Here is a 16815-nt window from a genome sequence, read left to right on the forward strand (position 1 = left end):
CTCTAATAAAAACATCCCCCAATCTCTCTTTAAATCCATGAACACTCCTAAAAGCAACCAGTTGGTGATTGGACATCTCAAAGCTGTGAGCGCAGTGCTGAAACTTTGTACAGGTACAGGCTCTGTCCTGTACCTCTTCACTCAGTCCTCACCCTGAGTGTTTAGAACAGGGGTCCCCAACTCCAGACCTCGAGGGCCGGTGTCCTGCAGGTTTTACATCTGTCCTTGATCCAAAACAGCTGATTCAAATGGCTAAATGACCTCCTCAACATGTCTTGCAGTTTTCCAGAGACCTGGTAATGAACTAATCATTTGATTCAGGTGTGTAGACTTAGGATGAGATCTAAAACCTGCAGGACACCGGCCCTCGAGGCCGGGAGTTGGAGACCCCTGGTTTAAAGCCAAGCCGCACATATTCCTGCTCCTAGGGAATTTGGGGTTTTGCATGCAACACTAAACTGACCTGAAGCTAACAAGGAGCCTCTGGATGAAGAAGGAGGAGCCACAATACAAGCTGCATCCAGCTAATGGGTGGACTGTTGACCTTTGACCTGTATCTACAGCACTGACCTCTGACTTTCAGCTCCACCCTTCTCATCAGCAGGATTTTTCCCTTCCCACTGTAGACGGTGCAGGTGTAGGTCCTGTTGTCATCATCTGTGGGGTATGTCAGGGTCAGACTGAGGTCTCCAGTTCTCAGCAGGTCTTCATTCATCTTCGTTCGGTCTCTGTAAACCTGGTGCTGTTCTTCAAGCTGGTCACAGCCGTTCTTATACACGTGGACCTTCCTGTTGTCTCTGTGACCGTCTTTCCACTCCACTTTAGTGTCTTCAGGCAGGTGAAGTGTGGTTTTGAAGGGCAGCAGGACAGACTCCACCCCTGAATCCACCTCCACCTTGGGGACTGAGAAGCAGAGGAGGAGGAAGACTTTTGTAAGAGTAGCAGGATGAGGAGAAATAACTGTGATAGAGTTTTTACTTATGTAACCACAATGCTATAGAAAAGAAATGAAAAAAACAAAACAAAACAAAAAAAACTTGGGCATTCATTTATGCACAGTCCTCTGAAGCTCCACCACAGCGTTTCATCAGGCAGAGGTCTGGACCGTTGGACACCTCGACTCTTTTGTTTTGTTAACCATTGTGTTGGCTATACAGATACAGCCACTCAAAATTTTAGCCTTTTAGCCAACCATTTCAGCCGAGTGTCAGAGATGGCGCTTTCCTCAAAAAACAAAAACAAAACTTGAATAGCTAGGCAGAGATGGTGTTCTCAGTATTATTTTAGGGCCTTTGTCTCATAATATTAAAAACGCTCTGAGGCCACTGTTTTGATTGGGTGCCATATAAATAAAACTGAACTGAGTTTTATATTCTTTTGATAGCTTTCATTGTAGAACTCTTCACCCAATAAAATATTAAAAAATGAAGTTCTTCATTCATCCATTTCAATCTACTGTAATAAACAGAAAAAAATTAAAAGAAAACTAAAAAGAAAAAAAAAAACTTTCCACACAAACTTCCTCATAGATTCCAAAGCAGATGTGGAGGTGATTTCTGAGGTTGGTAAAACTTTATTTTTCCATTTACTCTGTTTTTTGCTGGGTTGTTACTTCTTTAGAATTCTGTTTGAATTATGAGCATGTCATTCATTTTTTCTGTTTCTTTCAGCTAGTTTTTCTTTTTTTTAAGTGCTCCATGGGCTTTATATGAAGGTGCATCCAAATGAAGCAACCTCACAGAAAGTGACGCCCATAGATTGGCGCTAAGCTAGCAGTTAGCAAGTCGACCTGCCTATCCGGTCTTTAATTGATGTCGTGATTAATCTTGCTTCTGGGCCCAAACTAACCTGCGTTTAATAAGATTTTGTGTTTTTAACATGTTTTAATGCATTGTATCTTGTTCTGTTTAATCTAAAAAAGGCCCTAAAAACAGTCAGGGATCACTGTCGGCCTCTCTCGCTTTTTATTACCGCTATTTATTTTAAAGCTCAGTTTGTAAAACCTTACAATGTCACTAAATCCCAGCCCATGCAGCAGTATATTAATGACTAACCTCATATTGTGGATGGATTATCTCAGTTGTTCTCCTGACTGAAGTTTGGTCCATTTACAGCATCCTGCCATGTGATTACATTTGTCCCTAACCATTGTGAACCCTCACGTTAACTTTTATTGAGTGGAAAAAAAGTTACCGTTCATCCTCGAGCTTCACTGTCATTGTCACTGTTATGTTATGCTAACATAGCTGTGTCACTAGCGATCACGTAGCACATCATTATATACCAGCTAGTCCAACTTCAGTAATCCTACAAATGTCACTACTTTTTACTTTCCTGTCTTCATTTATGTTGGAAGTGATAGCAGTACGTTGCACGTTTTAATTTTTTCAGAAATCTCTTAGTCAGAACATCGTATATCATGTTTAGGTGAAAACTAGCGATTTAACTTCCTGCTAACTTCTAACTCCGTTAAATTTGATAAATTCTGTTTTCATGGATGCCTGGATGGTAAACTTAATTGTTACACCTGTTAGAGGAGCCACACAGATCATTTTATTACAGATGAAAGAATTTAGACAGTTTTTCAACTCTCAGTGATGGATAGATGGATGATTCCATTATTATATATCACTAACTGTTCAGGAAAAGACTGAAACTGAGAAAATAAAGATTATCATAAAAGTAGCTGCAAAGTTTTTCAATGTCAAAGATCTATCTTGAGAAAAAATCCATTCTGATCTCAAACACGGGGAGACTCATCTGAAGGGGCTTCTCAAAACATTACACAACATAAATATCACGAATATCAGATGTAGTATTCATTCAAGAGACTGTGTGTGTGTGTGTTTGTGTGTCATATATATATATATATATATATCTATATATATATCTATATCTATATATATATCTATATCTATATATATATATATATATCTATATATATATATATATATCTATATATATATATATATATATATATATATATATATCTATATATATATATCTATATATATATATATATATATATATATATATATATATATATATGTATGTGATTAGTTCATTACCACGCCTCTGGAGAACTTCAAGACATGTTGTACTTCTGGCAAGCACACCCAACAAAATTGTCAAATTGATTAACTGTTAACAGCCACTTTCGGACGCACTTTGACCATAAAATTGACAAAGGGACACAATTTAAAATGATGGATATAAGACTGGTGCTCTGGGCAGTGCCAGAAAGTTATGTAACATAAGTGTAAGAAGGGAATCTGAATGACAGTAAGGGGGATTTTTAGAAGGATTAATTAAGAATAAGGGGTTGTTAGTATGAAATACTGGATCAGGTCATGGGTAGATTATATGAGGGGGTAAGGAATCAGCAGTTGATCTTACATTGGTTTCATAAACTTTCCTGGTATTTGCAGCTGGAGAGTATTCAAAGATAGCACAGCAGGCGGTGATCACTATCCAGTTTTTATTTTCATAAGAGTAGACACAGAAGGAAATTTGAAACGGAAAACTGGGATAAGTTTGAGGTGTTCAGCGAGTTTGACAAATCTGGATTTTAAACAAACCAATAAATGAAATGAATGTAGACCTCAGTAAACGTATAGTCAGTGCAGCCAAAGAATCTATTCCTAAAAGTAGTGGGAACAAAAAGACAACGTTAGTACCATGGTGGACACAACAATGTACATTAGCCATTAAACAAAAGAATGAGGCTTTAAAACCATTTAAAAAATGTTTCCAAAACCTAATGAACTAAAAAAGGAAACATGCAGGAGTTAGAAGGATCATTAAGAAAGCTTAAATGGATTATTGGCTTAAATGGATTACTGTGAATTACTGGATAAAATTAGGGGTGGGTTTTATTATCAGTCTTTTGATTAAAATTGATTATAGCTTACATAATGTGATATCAATTCATTAAAATTTAGATTTTTTTTAATTTATTTATTTAACTGTCTTCTGACAAGAAAGTCTAATTTCTACTCTTCAATACTGAAGAAATTAAAACTTTTTAAAATCGTGAAATTGCAAAATGCTTAGCTGTGTCTCTAAATCAAACCTCTGTAACTTTGCTCTGCTTCACTTCACAGCATCAAGTAATGTTCATATGTTGGGTCATGGGTTTTTTTTTCCAGTTTTTTTCTACTGCAGAATATTTTTAAGGTTATCTGCTATAGAAATTCAGGTCAAGAAAATCTCCTTCATATTATTCTGTTTTATCCTCAGTTACTTTGGCACAAAGGCTTCTGCTGTGATGCTCACACCTCTGATTAAGTCTCACTAGTGTCAGCGTTTTATAGATATAAAAAATGGTAATGTACTGATAAATGATCATTATTGATTATTGATTATTGATTAAAATAAAACAGATGGGCATCAGCGGTAACAAGTTTAAGTGGATAAGAAGTTTCTTAACTCAAAGAAGTTAGGTTAGTGATTGACTAGGGAGAGTTCAAATTACCAAGCAGAAAATGGCACTCCCCAAGCCAGTATAGTCAATGTAGTGTTGTTTACAGTGTTGGGTAAGTTACTTTAAATTAGTAACTTAGTTACAGAGAGTTGGGGAATGGCTGCAATCACAGCATTGTAAGATGGCGAAAGATGTACCCTTGGGCCCCCTCCTCGATTCAGAGATGGTCTTTCCCTTTACACGTAAATGGCCTCCTTGACTCTGCTCTCAAACCAGCGTTCTTCGCTGTCCAGGATGTGTACATCCTCATCATTGAAAGAGTGTCCACTGGCCTGTAGGTGTAAATAGACTGCAGAGTCCTGGCCTGACGAGGTTGCTCTTCTGTGTTGTGCCATCGGCCATTCCCCGACTCTCTGTGAATGGTACTCATGGCCATTGATCAGTGTTCTTTGATCAGTGGGTTTTGGTCAGTGGTTGTTGATGAATGGTCATGAGAATTTGCATAATTAAGATTAAGGAACTGACCTCACAGCCCATTGTTCCTTCAGTGGGCTGGTTTCAGTCATTACGCAAATGTACTGTTTATAAGGTTTGGGGAAACCTGCAGTCAGCTGAGACTGAAGAAGTCACTTGGATGAGTGACGAAACGTTTCTCCCACAAAACGCTACGTCCAGATGAACAGATTCAACTTTTGGAGACGATATTAAAAACATTTTCAAGGATTCCAAGCACCCTGACGACCCTGATAATAAAGGCAAAATGCCTCCAATAGAAATCTTTGCAAACACAAAGTCCCACAGCAGCCCCGTGTTCTCCTGCTAAAATGAGAGTTTTTGTCAGTGGAGTCTGGTGGCTTTAACCACACAAACATTACAGCTGCGCTCAAATATCACAAAGAGCTGTGACAGCAGAGAAACACATGAAAATCCTCCAAATATCATCTAGAAATAGAAATCTGTCCACTGTGGGACATGTGAGGCTGACATTAATATGTCTTAAAGTGGGAGATGAAGAAATGATTCCAGGGCCCAAATCATTGAGACAAACATCAATCCACACTTCACTTTGTTTCATGTCTCTAAAGTGGGAATATTTCAGTGTGATGAACAAACGGCCTCCAACAAATAAAGCTGATTTTCTTTTCCTGTCTTTTCTCCAGCGGCCTCAGCTTCTTCCTCTTTCCCCTGTCTTCTTCTGCAGACGCTCCTCTGTAGCTTCAAGCTGTTTCTCTTTACAAGGAGAGCTACAAACCTTTGCATCCAGCCACAAACACCCCATGGGCTCCTCTGGATCATCACACTCATCATTTTCACAATAAAAGCCAAACTCAGATCATGCCAGAGGCTTTTATTTTGAAGTTAGGATCATTTTTAATGGTCTTCTTAGTCTGTTCATTTAAACACACAGTTGCTCCGCCTGACATTTTTGGCTTTTAGATCAAAACATCAAAGAATTTATTTTATTGGAATGAACTGAAAATAGATTCAAACTAAAAGCTTTCAGAGAACAAACTCCTACATGACCTCTGACCTTTGACCTGTATCTACAGCACTGACCTCTGACTTTCAGCTCCACTTGTTTCTTCAGCAGGATGTTTCCCTCCCTGCTGTAGACGGTGCAGGTGTAGGTGGAGTTGTCTCCATCTGTGGGGTGTTTCAGGGTCAGACTGAGGTCTCCAGTTCTCAGCAGGTCTTCATTCATCGTCGTTCGGTTTCTGTAAAACAGGTGCCGTTCTTCAAGGCCGTTCTCATACATGTGGTATTTCCCATATTTATCCTTCCACTCCACTTTAGCGTCGTCAGGCAGGTGAAGTGTGGTTTTGCAGATCAGCTGGACAGACTCCACCCCTGAATCCACCTCCACCTTGGGGACTGAGAGGACAACAAACACAACATTTGCTTGCATTCAATTCAATTCAATTCAATTTTATTTACATAGCGCCAAATCACAACAACAGTCGCCTCAAGGCGCTTTATATTGTAAGGTAGACAGAAGGAGAGAAGGAAAACAGGATAAAGACATGCTGTGGAAGAGAGACAGAGATTAATAACAGATATGATTCAATGCAGAGAGGTCTATTAACACATAGTGAGTGAGAAAGGTGATTGAAGAAGAAATACTCAATGCATCATGGGAATCCCCCAGCAGCCTACATCTATTGCAGCATAACTAAGGGAGGATTCAGGGTCCAAGGTTCCTCACAGCATTACTGGAGGCCAAGGTAATGCCATCCAGAGTAAGAATCTGGTTAGATACCATATTTCTAAGATTTTCAGGGCCGAGTACAATAACCTCAGTTTTATCTGAATTAAGAAGCAGAAAGTTAGCGGCCATCCAGGTCTTTATGTCTTTAAGACATTCCTGCAGTTTAACTAATTGGTGTGTGTTCCCTGGCTTCATAGACAGATAGAGCTGCGTGTCATCTGCATAGCAGTGAAAATTTATGCTATGTCTTCTAATGATGCTGCCTAAGGGAAGCATGTATAATGTAAACAGAATTGGTCCTAGCACTGAACCCTGTGGAACACCATAATTGACCTTAGTGGGTGAAGAGGACTCTCCATTTACATGTACAAATTGGAGTCTATTAGATAGATATGATACAAACCACTGCAGCGCAGTACCTGTAATACCTACAGCATGTTCTAATCGCTCTAATAAGATATTATGGTCAACAGTATCGAACGCTGCACTAAGGTCTAGCAGGACAAGCACAGAGATGAGTCCACTGTCAGAGGCCATAAGAAGATCATTTGTAACCTTCACTAAAGCTGTTTCTGTGCTGTGATGAGCTCTGAAACCTGACTGAAACTCTTCAAATAAGCCATTCCTCTGCAGATGATCTGTTAGCTGTTTGACAACTACTCTTTCAAGGATTTTTGATATGAAAGGAAAGTTGGAGATTGGCCTATAATTAGCTAAGACTGCTGGGTCTAGAGATGGCTTTTTAAGTAAAGGTTTAACTACAGCCAGCTTGAAGGCCTGTGGTACATAGCCGATTATTAGAGATAGGTTGATCACATTTAAGATTGAAGAATTAATTAATGGCAGGACTTCTTTGAGCAGTTTTGTAGGAATGGGGTCTAAAAGACATGTTGATGGTTTGGAGGAATTAATTATTGAAGTTAACTCAGAAAGATCAATTGGAGAAAAAGAGTCTAAATGAACATCAGTGGTACTTAAAGTAGCTGTAGATAATATTACATCTGTGGGATGATTATTGGTAATTCTTTCTCTGATGATTAAAATTTTATTTGTGAAGAAGTTCATGAAGTCATTACTAGTTAGCGTTAAAGGGATTGTTGGCTCAGTAGAGCTCTGACTGTTTGTCAGCCTGGCTACAGTGCTGAAGAGAAACCTGGGGTTGTTCTTATTTTCTTCCATCAGTGACGAATAGTAAGATGTTCTGGCTTTGCGGAGGGCTTTCTTATAAAGCAGCAAACTATTTCTCCAGGCTAAATGATGATCCTCTAAATTTGTGACACGCTATTTTATGCCATCTTATACTTCTAATCTTATACTTCTAATCAAATAATTGCTGAATCATTATACAGCTATAGGCCACATTATGCCTTGGATTAAAGATTGTGAAATCATTACACTGTTTTATGATGCATTGTACTGCTGAGTTATAAATGCTATTTGTGTGGAATCATGGCCTTCCTTTTCTGATTAGAAAGAACAAAACATAGTGAACAGGGAGCCAAGGTCGTGTTTAAGGCTGAGCTCATTTCAAATCCTTTCTATTGTGTTGAATCTGCAGTAATGCATCATATTCTATAAAATCATATGTTTGTAGTGGCTGTCCTGTGAGGACCACGTATCTCTAAATAAACAGCTGTTAATGAGCTCACAAACACAGGCCTACAGCTGGATTTGAAAAAGTCCATTCAATAGAAAATCAACAATCACAGCTGGATTCAAAGGCTTGAGCTCTGTGTGACATGGTTACCTGTCAGTATCTACAGGGGGATTCAAATATGAAGGAAACATGAAGGTGGTGCATTAGAAAAACTGCTGCTTTCAAGTGCAGAGCAACAAACTATTTGAACTGATCCAACTTTATTAACACAGACAAAGATTTGTGGATCAGCTGCTGTTTGCTGCTATAGATATAATCCAGCTGATGTGGGAGAACTACATGTGACACTTTGATGCAGCCATGAATCTGACTGATTTCTTTCCATTTTCAAAGGTTGATGCATCAGTTAAAGTCCTTAAAAAGCTGAGAAATAAAGAGAAAGGTTGGTTAAAGCAAAGAGAGGCACTGGCAGCATTTAAGACACTAAACAAGAGAAACAGATCAGAGAACATCAGACTGAATAAGTGGAATAAAGTGAAACAGAGAACTAACGCTCCCTAAGAATGGAGCTGTCAGAGGAAGAGAGCAGCAAACTGAAAGTCTCTGTTAGCTGCAGAGCTCTGAAACTTCACACAGCTTTGGATGATAACATGGAGAAAGAATGTGGAGATTTTCACAGTTCTGCTAGAAATCATCTTCTAGTTATTGTGACTCAGATATGACTGATTATAGATGAGGACCAAAGAAGGTTTTTACTGAGATTTGAACTGACTTAGCTTAGCCTGTGTTTTAGCCACATGCTAAACAAACACATGTTCAGAAACTAGAAGATGTTACCTTTCAGATGAAGTCTCACACATGAACTTTGCTCCTACAGTTCATCTGCTGAAGCTTTTACATTTGGCTGGAAATCAAATAAAAACCAAAACAGCCACAAACATCAGACATGCTAACACTGTAACATTATTGGATGGAGCCCACTGAGACTGAACCACCATCATGAGTCTGACCTCTGACCTTTGACCTGCATCTACAGCACTGACCTCTGACTTTCAGCTCCACTTGTTTTATCATCAGGATGTTTCCCTCCCTGCTGTAGACGGTGCAGGTGTAGGTGGAGTTGTCTCCATCTGTGGGGTGTTTCAGGGTCAGACTGAGGTCTCCAGTTTTCAGCAGGTCTTCATTCATCTTCGTTCGGTCTTTGAAAACCTGGTGCTGTTCTTCAGGCTGGTCAGAGCCGTTCTCATACACGTGGACCCTGCTGTTGTTGTCCATCCACTCCACTTTAGCGTCTTCAGGCAGGTGAAGTGTGGTTTTGAGGGGCAGCTGGACAGACTCCACCCCTGAATCCACCTCCACCTGGGGGACTGAGAGGACAACAAAGCACAACATGAGCTTGGATGGAGACATTTGTGTTGACTCTAACAGGCTGAATGCTGCTGCTTCACTGGGAGCTCACTGTTAGATAGAAAGTGGTCAGTGTGAAGAGGAGACGCAGCAGAAAGATGAAGACTGACAGGAAGAAAGCAGTGAACAGACTGTTGGAGCTGCTGTTAGTGGGACAGGACTTTATTCAGTCTCTGAGGACCAGATTTGACTTGATGAAGCAGAGAAACACAGTCTGAGTGTTTCTGTCACACTCACTTCATCACACAGCTCAGTTTGACAACATTTGGAAGAATTTGATAGAAGCCTTCCTTTAGTAAAAGCACCAATAAAACACCATGAAAACACCTCACTACACACAAAACTGCAGTACTGGCAAATTGGACATAAAGTCTGAAAAGTCAAAGTACTTATTGTGCAGAAAAATGTTCCCATCAGTGTCTATGGATCAATATTACTGCTGCACATGTTTAAGGCTGAGCTCATTTCAAATCCTTTCTATTGTGTTGAATCTGCAGTAATGCATCATATTCTATAAAATCATATGTTTGTAGTGGCTGTCCTGTGAGGACCACGTATCTCTAAATAAACAGCTGTTAATGAGCTCACAAACACAGGCCTACAGCTGGATTTGAAAAAGTCCATTCAATAGAAAATCAACAATCACAGCTGGATTCAAAGGCTTGAGCTCTGTGTGACATGGTTACCTGTCAGTATCTACAGGGGGATTCAAATATGAAGGAAACATGAAGGTGGTGCATTAGAAAAACTGCTGCTTTCAAGTGCAGAGCAACAAACTATTTGAACTGATCCAACTTTATTAACACAGACAAAGATTTGTGGATCAGCTGCTGTTTGCTGCTATAGATATAATCCAGCTGATGTGGGAGAACTACATGTGACACTTTGATGCAGCCATGAATCTGACTGATTTCTTTCCATTTTCAAAGGTTGATGCATCAGTTAAAGTCCTTAAAAAGCTCAGAAATAAAGAGAAAGGTTGGTTAAAGCAAAGAGAGGCACTGGCAGCATTTAAGACACTAAACAAGAGAAACAGATCAGAGAACATCAGACTGAATAAGTGGAATAAAGTGAAACAGAGAACTAACGCTCCCTAAGAATGGAGCTGTCAGAGGAAGAGAGCAGCAAACTGAAAGTCTCTGTTAGCTGCAGAGCTCTGAAACTTCACACAGCTTTGGATGATAACATGGAGAAAGGATGTGGAGATTTTCACAGCTCTGCTAGAAATCATCTTCTAGTTATTGTGACTCAGATATGACTGATTATAGATGAGGACCAAAGAAGGTTTTTACTGAGATTTGAACTGACTTAGCTTAGCCTGTGTTTTAGCCACATGCTAAACAAACACATGTTCAGAAACTAGAAGATGTTACCTTTCAGATGAAGTCTCACACATGAACTTTGCTCCTGCAGTTCATCTGCTGAAGCTTTTACATTTGGGTGGAAATCAAATAAAAACCAAAACAGCAACAAACATCAGACATGCTAACACTGTAACATTATTGGATGGAGCCACTGAGACTGAACCACCATCATGAGTCTGACCTCTGACCTTTGACCTGTATCTACAGCACTGACCTCTGACAATGAGCAGAACGTTTTCCTCCATCATAATGTTTCTCTTGCTGCTGTAGACGGTGCAGGTGTAGGTGGAGTTGTCTCTCTCTGTGGGGTATTTCAGGGTCAGACTGAGGTCTCCAGGTTCCTGAAAAAAGCTAAATAATAAAATTTTTAAGTTATGGAAGTGGCTTATATATCATGTTTCACCTGAGTAGCGAAAGACCGCGGTGGGTTTGAAAATGATGTGCCGGGTTTTTGCTATTCTCGCCGGCTTAGATATTTGAAGTTTACACAGCTCCATTCTCCCCTGAAAGTATGTTAAAAGTTTATTTTGTGACCCAGAAAGAGTAATAAGAGTAATATTAAAACTAAGTAGCTGCTGCCATTGTTGGAAACTGGAATTGGCTGGTCTGTGGTATGAATTCTGGGATGTGGTGGGCTAGAAGTGGTACACTTGACCCATTCTTCAAACCTGGGGACATAATCAGCCTACAAATGCGGCATCAGGAGGATGCAGCCTCTGAATTTGGACATCCCGGTCTTACACAGCATCCCAACTCTTTATCTAACTTTTTAACTTTAGCTAAAGTGAATAGTTTAATTCATTAGTGTAGCATTACTGGATCATCTCTGTTTGAAGTGATATGATATGATATACAACTATCACTGAAACAGCAAACTTTATAAAAAACAAAAAAACAAAAAACCCAACTTCTCATTCTCTAAACGTTTGGCCACAGCTGTAGATTACACTATCAGTGCTTGTTCACTCTTGACAATAATTGCATTTCTAAATTCTCTTTGTGCATTTACAGGTAAACAATATCTAATATTTTATCTAAACGACTGCTTTGTCTTTGAAAAGGTGAAGAGCCTGAGGCCGGTGACAGTCCAGTTCTACTCTAAGTACATCCTTACGGTGGCTCACAGGACAAGGCTACATTGCTGTCCTGCCAGAAGAGAAGACAAACTTCAGAGTCTTCATGCAGTTCAACTACATCTGTCATATTCTGTATGACAGGGGTCTCAAACTCCAGTCCTCGAGGGTCGGTGTCATGCAACTTTTCCATGTGTCCCTGATGCAACACACCTGAATAAAATTAGCGGGTCATTAGCAAGAGTATAGAACTTGACTGCATGCTGAGGTGGCAACCCCTAACCCTACTCAAGTAAATTTAAGTAAAGGTAAGTGTTTGGAAATATATACTTCTAAAAATATTTTTATTGCACTATGTTCATTCAGTCATGAGCTGCTGCAACATGAATCAAATGGCTGAATTGCCATTGCCTGAATGTGATGACAAAGACCTTCCATTATGGTGTTTGTCATCACATGTCACAGACATCTGGACGATCATCCGGAATAAACAAAAAACTAAAGAAAACTTGTGTTACTTCATCTTTTATCTTTATAGTTGTTCTTATTTTACATTTTTCATTGTTAGGCATTAGGTTTATTTTTCATAGTCCTTGCCAACTTCTTTCCCTCTTCCATGTTACTGTATCAGCATCTATTTGGGGTTGGGAGTGGAACAGAAAGTAAGGAAATCCAAAGTGCCATTAAAACTACGAGAGGTTCTTATATTTCAGAAGAAGAGATTATTAAAAAAAATCAAAAGAAATGACCTCAATGCCATATTTTATTTAGGAACCCTAGAGAGCACTTTGCAAAATAACACATTCTTATCATTTCAACCTCTGATGGGCCAAGCTACGACTGTCAGGGATGGTGATGTAGAGCATGTTAGAGTCTGGTCAACTAAATGTTTCTTGTCTAGATGAAGGCACAAGAGGGATCAATGGGAAGGCATAGAGATTCACTCCATTTCTGGTGCAAAACACCTGTAAAAGATGGCCGATTTAGGAGGTGCCTGTTGACCCGATAACGTCAGCCTGTCAAACAACCACAAAGCAGTATGTTCAAAAACAATAATTAAGCAGACCCTGAATTGGGATACAGCCCTTGCCTCCTGAGGTATTGATGCAGAGAGTTTTCTACGTGACACTGGATGGATATCTGGTCCTGCATTTCTTACACAGCCAGAGAATGATTGGCCTGTAAACCCAGAGAACTTGAACATCACAAAGTCAAGCGCTATCGACATCTCACAAGCACATGATGATGATCCTCCTTTGACCCTTTTAATCCATTGTACCTCATCCTGGGGTCCGTTCTTCGTACCTCGCTAAGTAAGTTAGCTGGATTTGATTGTTGACGATTTCGCGTGATCTTGGATCGTTCGGTTCTCCGAAGCTCATCCGGGACTTGCTGTCATAGCAACAGATCCGTAAGCGTAAACCTGCTTGGGAGCAGGCTTACTTTATGTAAACAGGATTAGATCGCGGCCACTCAGGTATGTCCGCTTCATTTATACGAAAGCAACAGCGACATTTCTCCACTGTTTTTCCATAAATAAATATTATCAATGTAACTAAAGATAATGCAGTATTTGATTCTTTTATTGATTTCATACAGATACATACAGGTCATTTCCTAAAAAAAGGGAAATGTACTATTAATCATTCTATTTCATGTATTTGATTATTTCAGATGTAATTCATATTTTAAAGTAGTAATAGTAAATTACTTCGTGTAATCAAGATGAGAGACCACGGCTATAAAAGCGAAGGTGGATTTGGGAAGTCTGTCGCAGCCATGTCCTGTCCGTTTGTACGCGAGCAAGGAAGGTGCAAGATTGATAAGGAGAGTCTTCAGAATTCAGCGTATATTGCGGGATAGACAGGATCCTTTAGCTCAGCGCGACAGTGTGCTCATAGAGAGATATCGATCTTCCCGTGAGGGTATTATTTACAAACAAACAGATTATTTCAGGGTCTCTTTTCAAGAGACTAAAAGCAATATAAGTGATAAATATTACCATTCTGTAGCATATTCTTATATTTCACTTTTACTTGTTCCCATGTTCTAGTGGGTCCTGTTGTGGCTCTAATGTGAAAGAGGATATAATGTAATATAATATAATATGATATAATGTGATATAATATAATAAATTACTTACGAGTTTAATTTGTCAGCAACTTTCTGCCAGCCCTCTCTCCTTGCTTTTGCAGCCTTTGCAGTGTTCCCTTGCGTTTTAATTAGACTCTGAAACTCCTGATATCCCTCAATCAAGAGTTCTTGCTCTGCTGCCGTAAAATACTGAGCGCGCTCCTTCGACATCTTCGCCGACCAATCACAGGGTTGCCGATCAATGTTTCTACTATCGATGCGTAGCCCCTTTTAAGCCACCCAGTGATCTCACATTACTTCATCCAGCTATACTAATCGTCAACAACAGGTGTGTTCGGAGAACCGGATTAGCGAGCTCAAAGTTGGCGCGATGATTTGATCTTGGATGTAGTAAGCGAGGTACGAAGAACGGACCCCTGGACTCGTCTCATCATGGTGATGGGTTGGATTTTGAGGTTCAAGATACTGCTTTTGCATTGCTTCCTGCGAGTCTGCATCTGATTCAACTCGATCTGAAGGTGCTCATCATAGGTTTGAGTTCTACAATGGCTTTCTTTCACTGGGAGAGATTGAGGATGCTGAGATGCAAAAATCAAGTTCTGTCAGAGGAAAAGATAAGTGGAGAGACTGAAAGGAAGCAGCAACATATAAAATCTGAATCTTGTTCTGGAGGATGATGTGCTGTGGGTTGGCAGACGTCTCAGTAGGGCTGTTATGTCTGAAGATTCCAAGCATCCTGTCATAATCGCTAAAGCGTTTCACATTTCTAATCTCATTCTACAGCATATTCATAAAGAGGTGGATCATGGTGGAAGGAACCACATACTGAACTTCTCTCTTCCAAACTGTCCCAGCTCAGCGTGCCACCAGCTACCTGTCAGTGGATCACCAGCTTCCTGACAGACAGAAAGCAACAAGTGAGGCTGGGGGAGATCACCTCTGAAACTCGGTCCCTCAGTATTGGTGCCCCTCAAGGATGTGTCCTCTCACCACTACTGTTCTCCCTCTACACTAATGACTGCACCTCCAAGAACTCAGCTGTAAAACTCCTAAAGTTTGCAGATGACACCACCGTCATTGGCCTCATTCAGGATGGTGATGAGTCTGCATACCAGCAGGAAGTTGAGCGGCTGGTACTCTGGTGCAGTCAGCACAATCTGGAGCTAAACACTCTTAAAACTGTAGAGATGACAGTGGACTTCAGGAGACATCCCCCAACTCTGCCCCCCCTCATCATATCAGACAGCCCTGTGTCGACTGTGGAGATCTTCAAGTTCCTGGGTACCACCATCTCCCAGGACCTGAAGTGGGAGACCAACATCAACTCCATCCTCAAAAAGACCCAGCAGAGAATGTACTTCCTAAGACAACTAGGGAAGTACAGTCGACACAGGAACTGCTGATCCAGTTCTACACTGCAGTCATTGAGTCTGTCCTGTGCTCCTCCATCACAGTCTGGTATGGTGCAGCCACTAAACAGGACAGGAGCAGACTGCAGCGGACTGTACGGGCAGCAGAAAGGATCATCGGCGCCCCCCCTGCCCTCCATCCAGGATCTGTACCTCTCAAGAACCAGGAAACGGGCAGGGAAAATCATCACAGACCCCTCACACCCTGGACACAGACTTTTTGATCTGCTGCCCTCTGGCAGACGGTACAGAAGCCTGCAGACCAGGACCACCCGACTCAGGAACAGTTTCTTTCCCCTCGCCATCTCCTTTCTAAACAGTTGACCTGTCACACTGCTCCCACTGTCAGACTGCAGCTGCACCTTATGTACATTCTATGGTATTCATTCCACCTCATTTCATTTCTGTATTTTATGTATATACGTTTAGATTAGTTATTTATAGTTGGTTTACACAGCTTTGTGTATGTATGTGTATGCATGTGTAATGTATATATAGATACGTGTGTGTGTGTGTGTGTGTGTGTGATTTACATTGCTGTGCTTGAGAGCCACCATCTACCGGAACCAAATTCCTTGTATTTGTCTGCACATATACTTGGCCAATAAACACGATTCTGATTCTGATTCTGATTCTGATACTCTCGTTGCTGGATAAGAAATCCTAGATTCCTGGTGCTGGTACTTTGATTAGAAACATTATGTCGAGGTGTGTGACCTGCAGAAGGTTTCATGGAGCTGCAGGCCAGCAGCAGATGGCTGACTTGCCTGAAACCAGAGTGAACCCTGAGAAACCCCCATTTGACTTTGTTGGAGTGGACTATTTTGGTCCGTTTGAAGTGAAGCGTGGGAGAAGTGTTGTGAAATAGTATGGTGATAATTTGGTGATCAGAATGGTACATATCGAGGTCGGTCATCTCTTGATACCAACTCTTTCATTAGCGCCTTCATTGCAAGATGAGGTCATGTATAAGAGCTGTGACAATAGAACCAACTTTGTGGGCGAAGAGTGTAAGCTGATACGAGCTATGGAAGAGTGGATTTAGGAAAAGATCTCTAATGAACTGGGTTTAAAGGGAGTGAAATGGATCTTTAATTCTTCAAGCTGGATCGCATGAAGGATCCAGCTTGAAGGACTCCAAACTGCTCTTTGCCAGGTGGAGTCAATCTCAGCAGTAGTAGTAGTAGTAGTCATTCCTCAAAGACATGCCTTCTTCAGATCCTCTGACCCATGATGATGACA

General features: G+C 40.5%; 1 protein-coding gene across 3 annotated transcripts in view; it reads right to left on the reverse strand.

The window, feature by feature from the left end:
- Positions 1-16815, reverse strand: part of LOC134624282 (uncharacterized) — a 143094-nt gene that overhangs the window by 10701 nt on the left and 115578 nt on the right. For all 3 annotated transcript variants that reach the window (XM_063469246.1, XM_063469247.1, XM_063469245.1), the window contains 3 exons: positions 9270-9593; positions 5981-6295; positions 571-903 (listed from right to left, as the gene is read on the reverse strand). In XM_063469246.1, coding sequence (XP_063325316.1) covers positions 571-903; positions 5981-6295; positions 9270-9593 — 972 coding nt within the window. The remainder of the gene's footprint in view (positions 1-570; positions 904-5980; positions 6296-9269; positions 9594-16815) is intronic.

The sequence above is a fragment of the Pelmatolapia mariae genome, linkage group LG3_W, assembly GCF_036321145.2.
Source record: "Pelmatolapia mariae isolate MD_Pm_ZW linkage group LG3_W, Pm_UMD_F_2, whole genome shotgun sequence".
Classification (NCBI taxonomy): domain Eukaryota; kingdom Metazoa; phylum Chordata; class Actinopteri; order Cichliformes; family Cichlidae; genus Pelmatolapia; species Pelmatolapia mariae.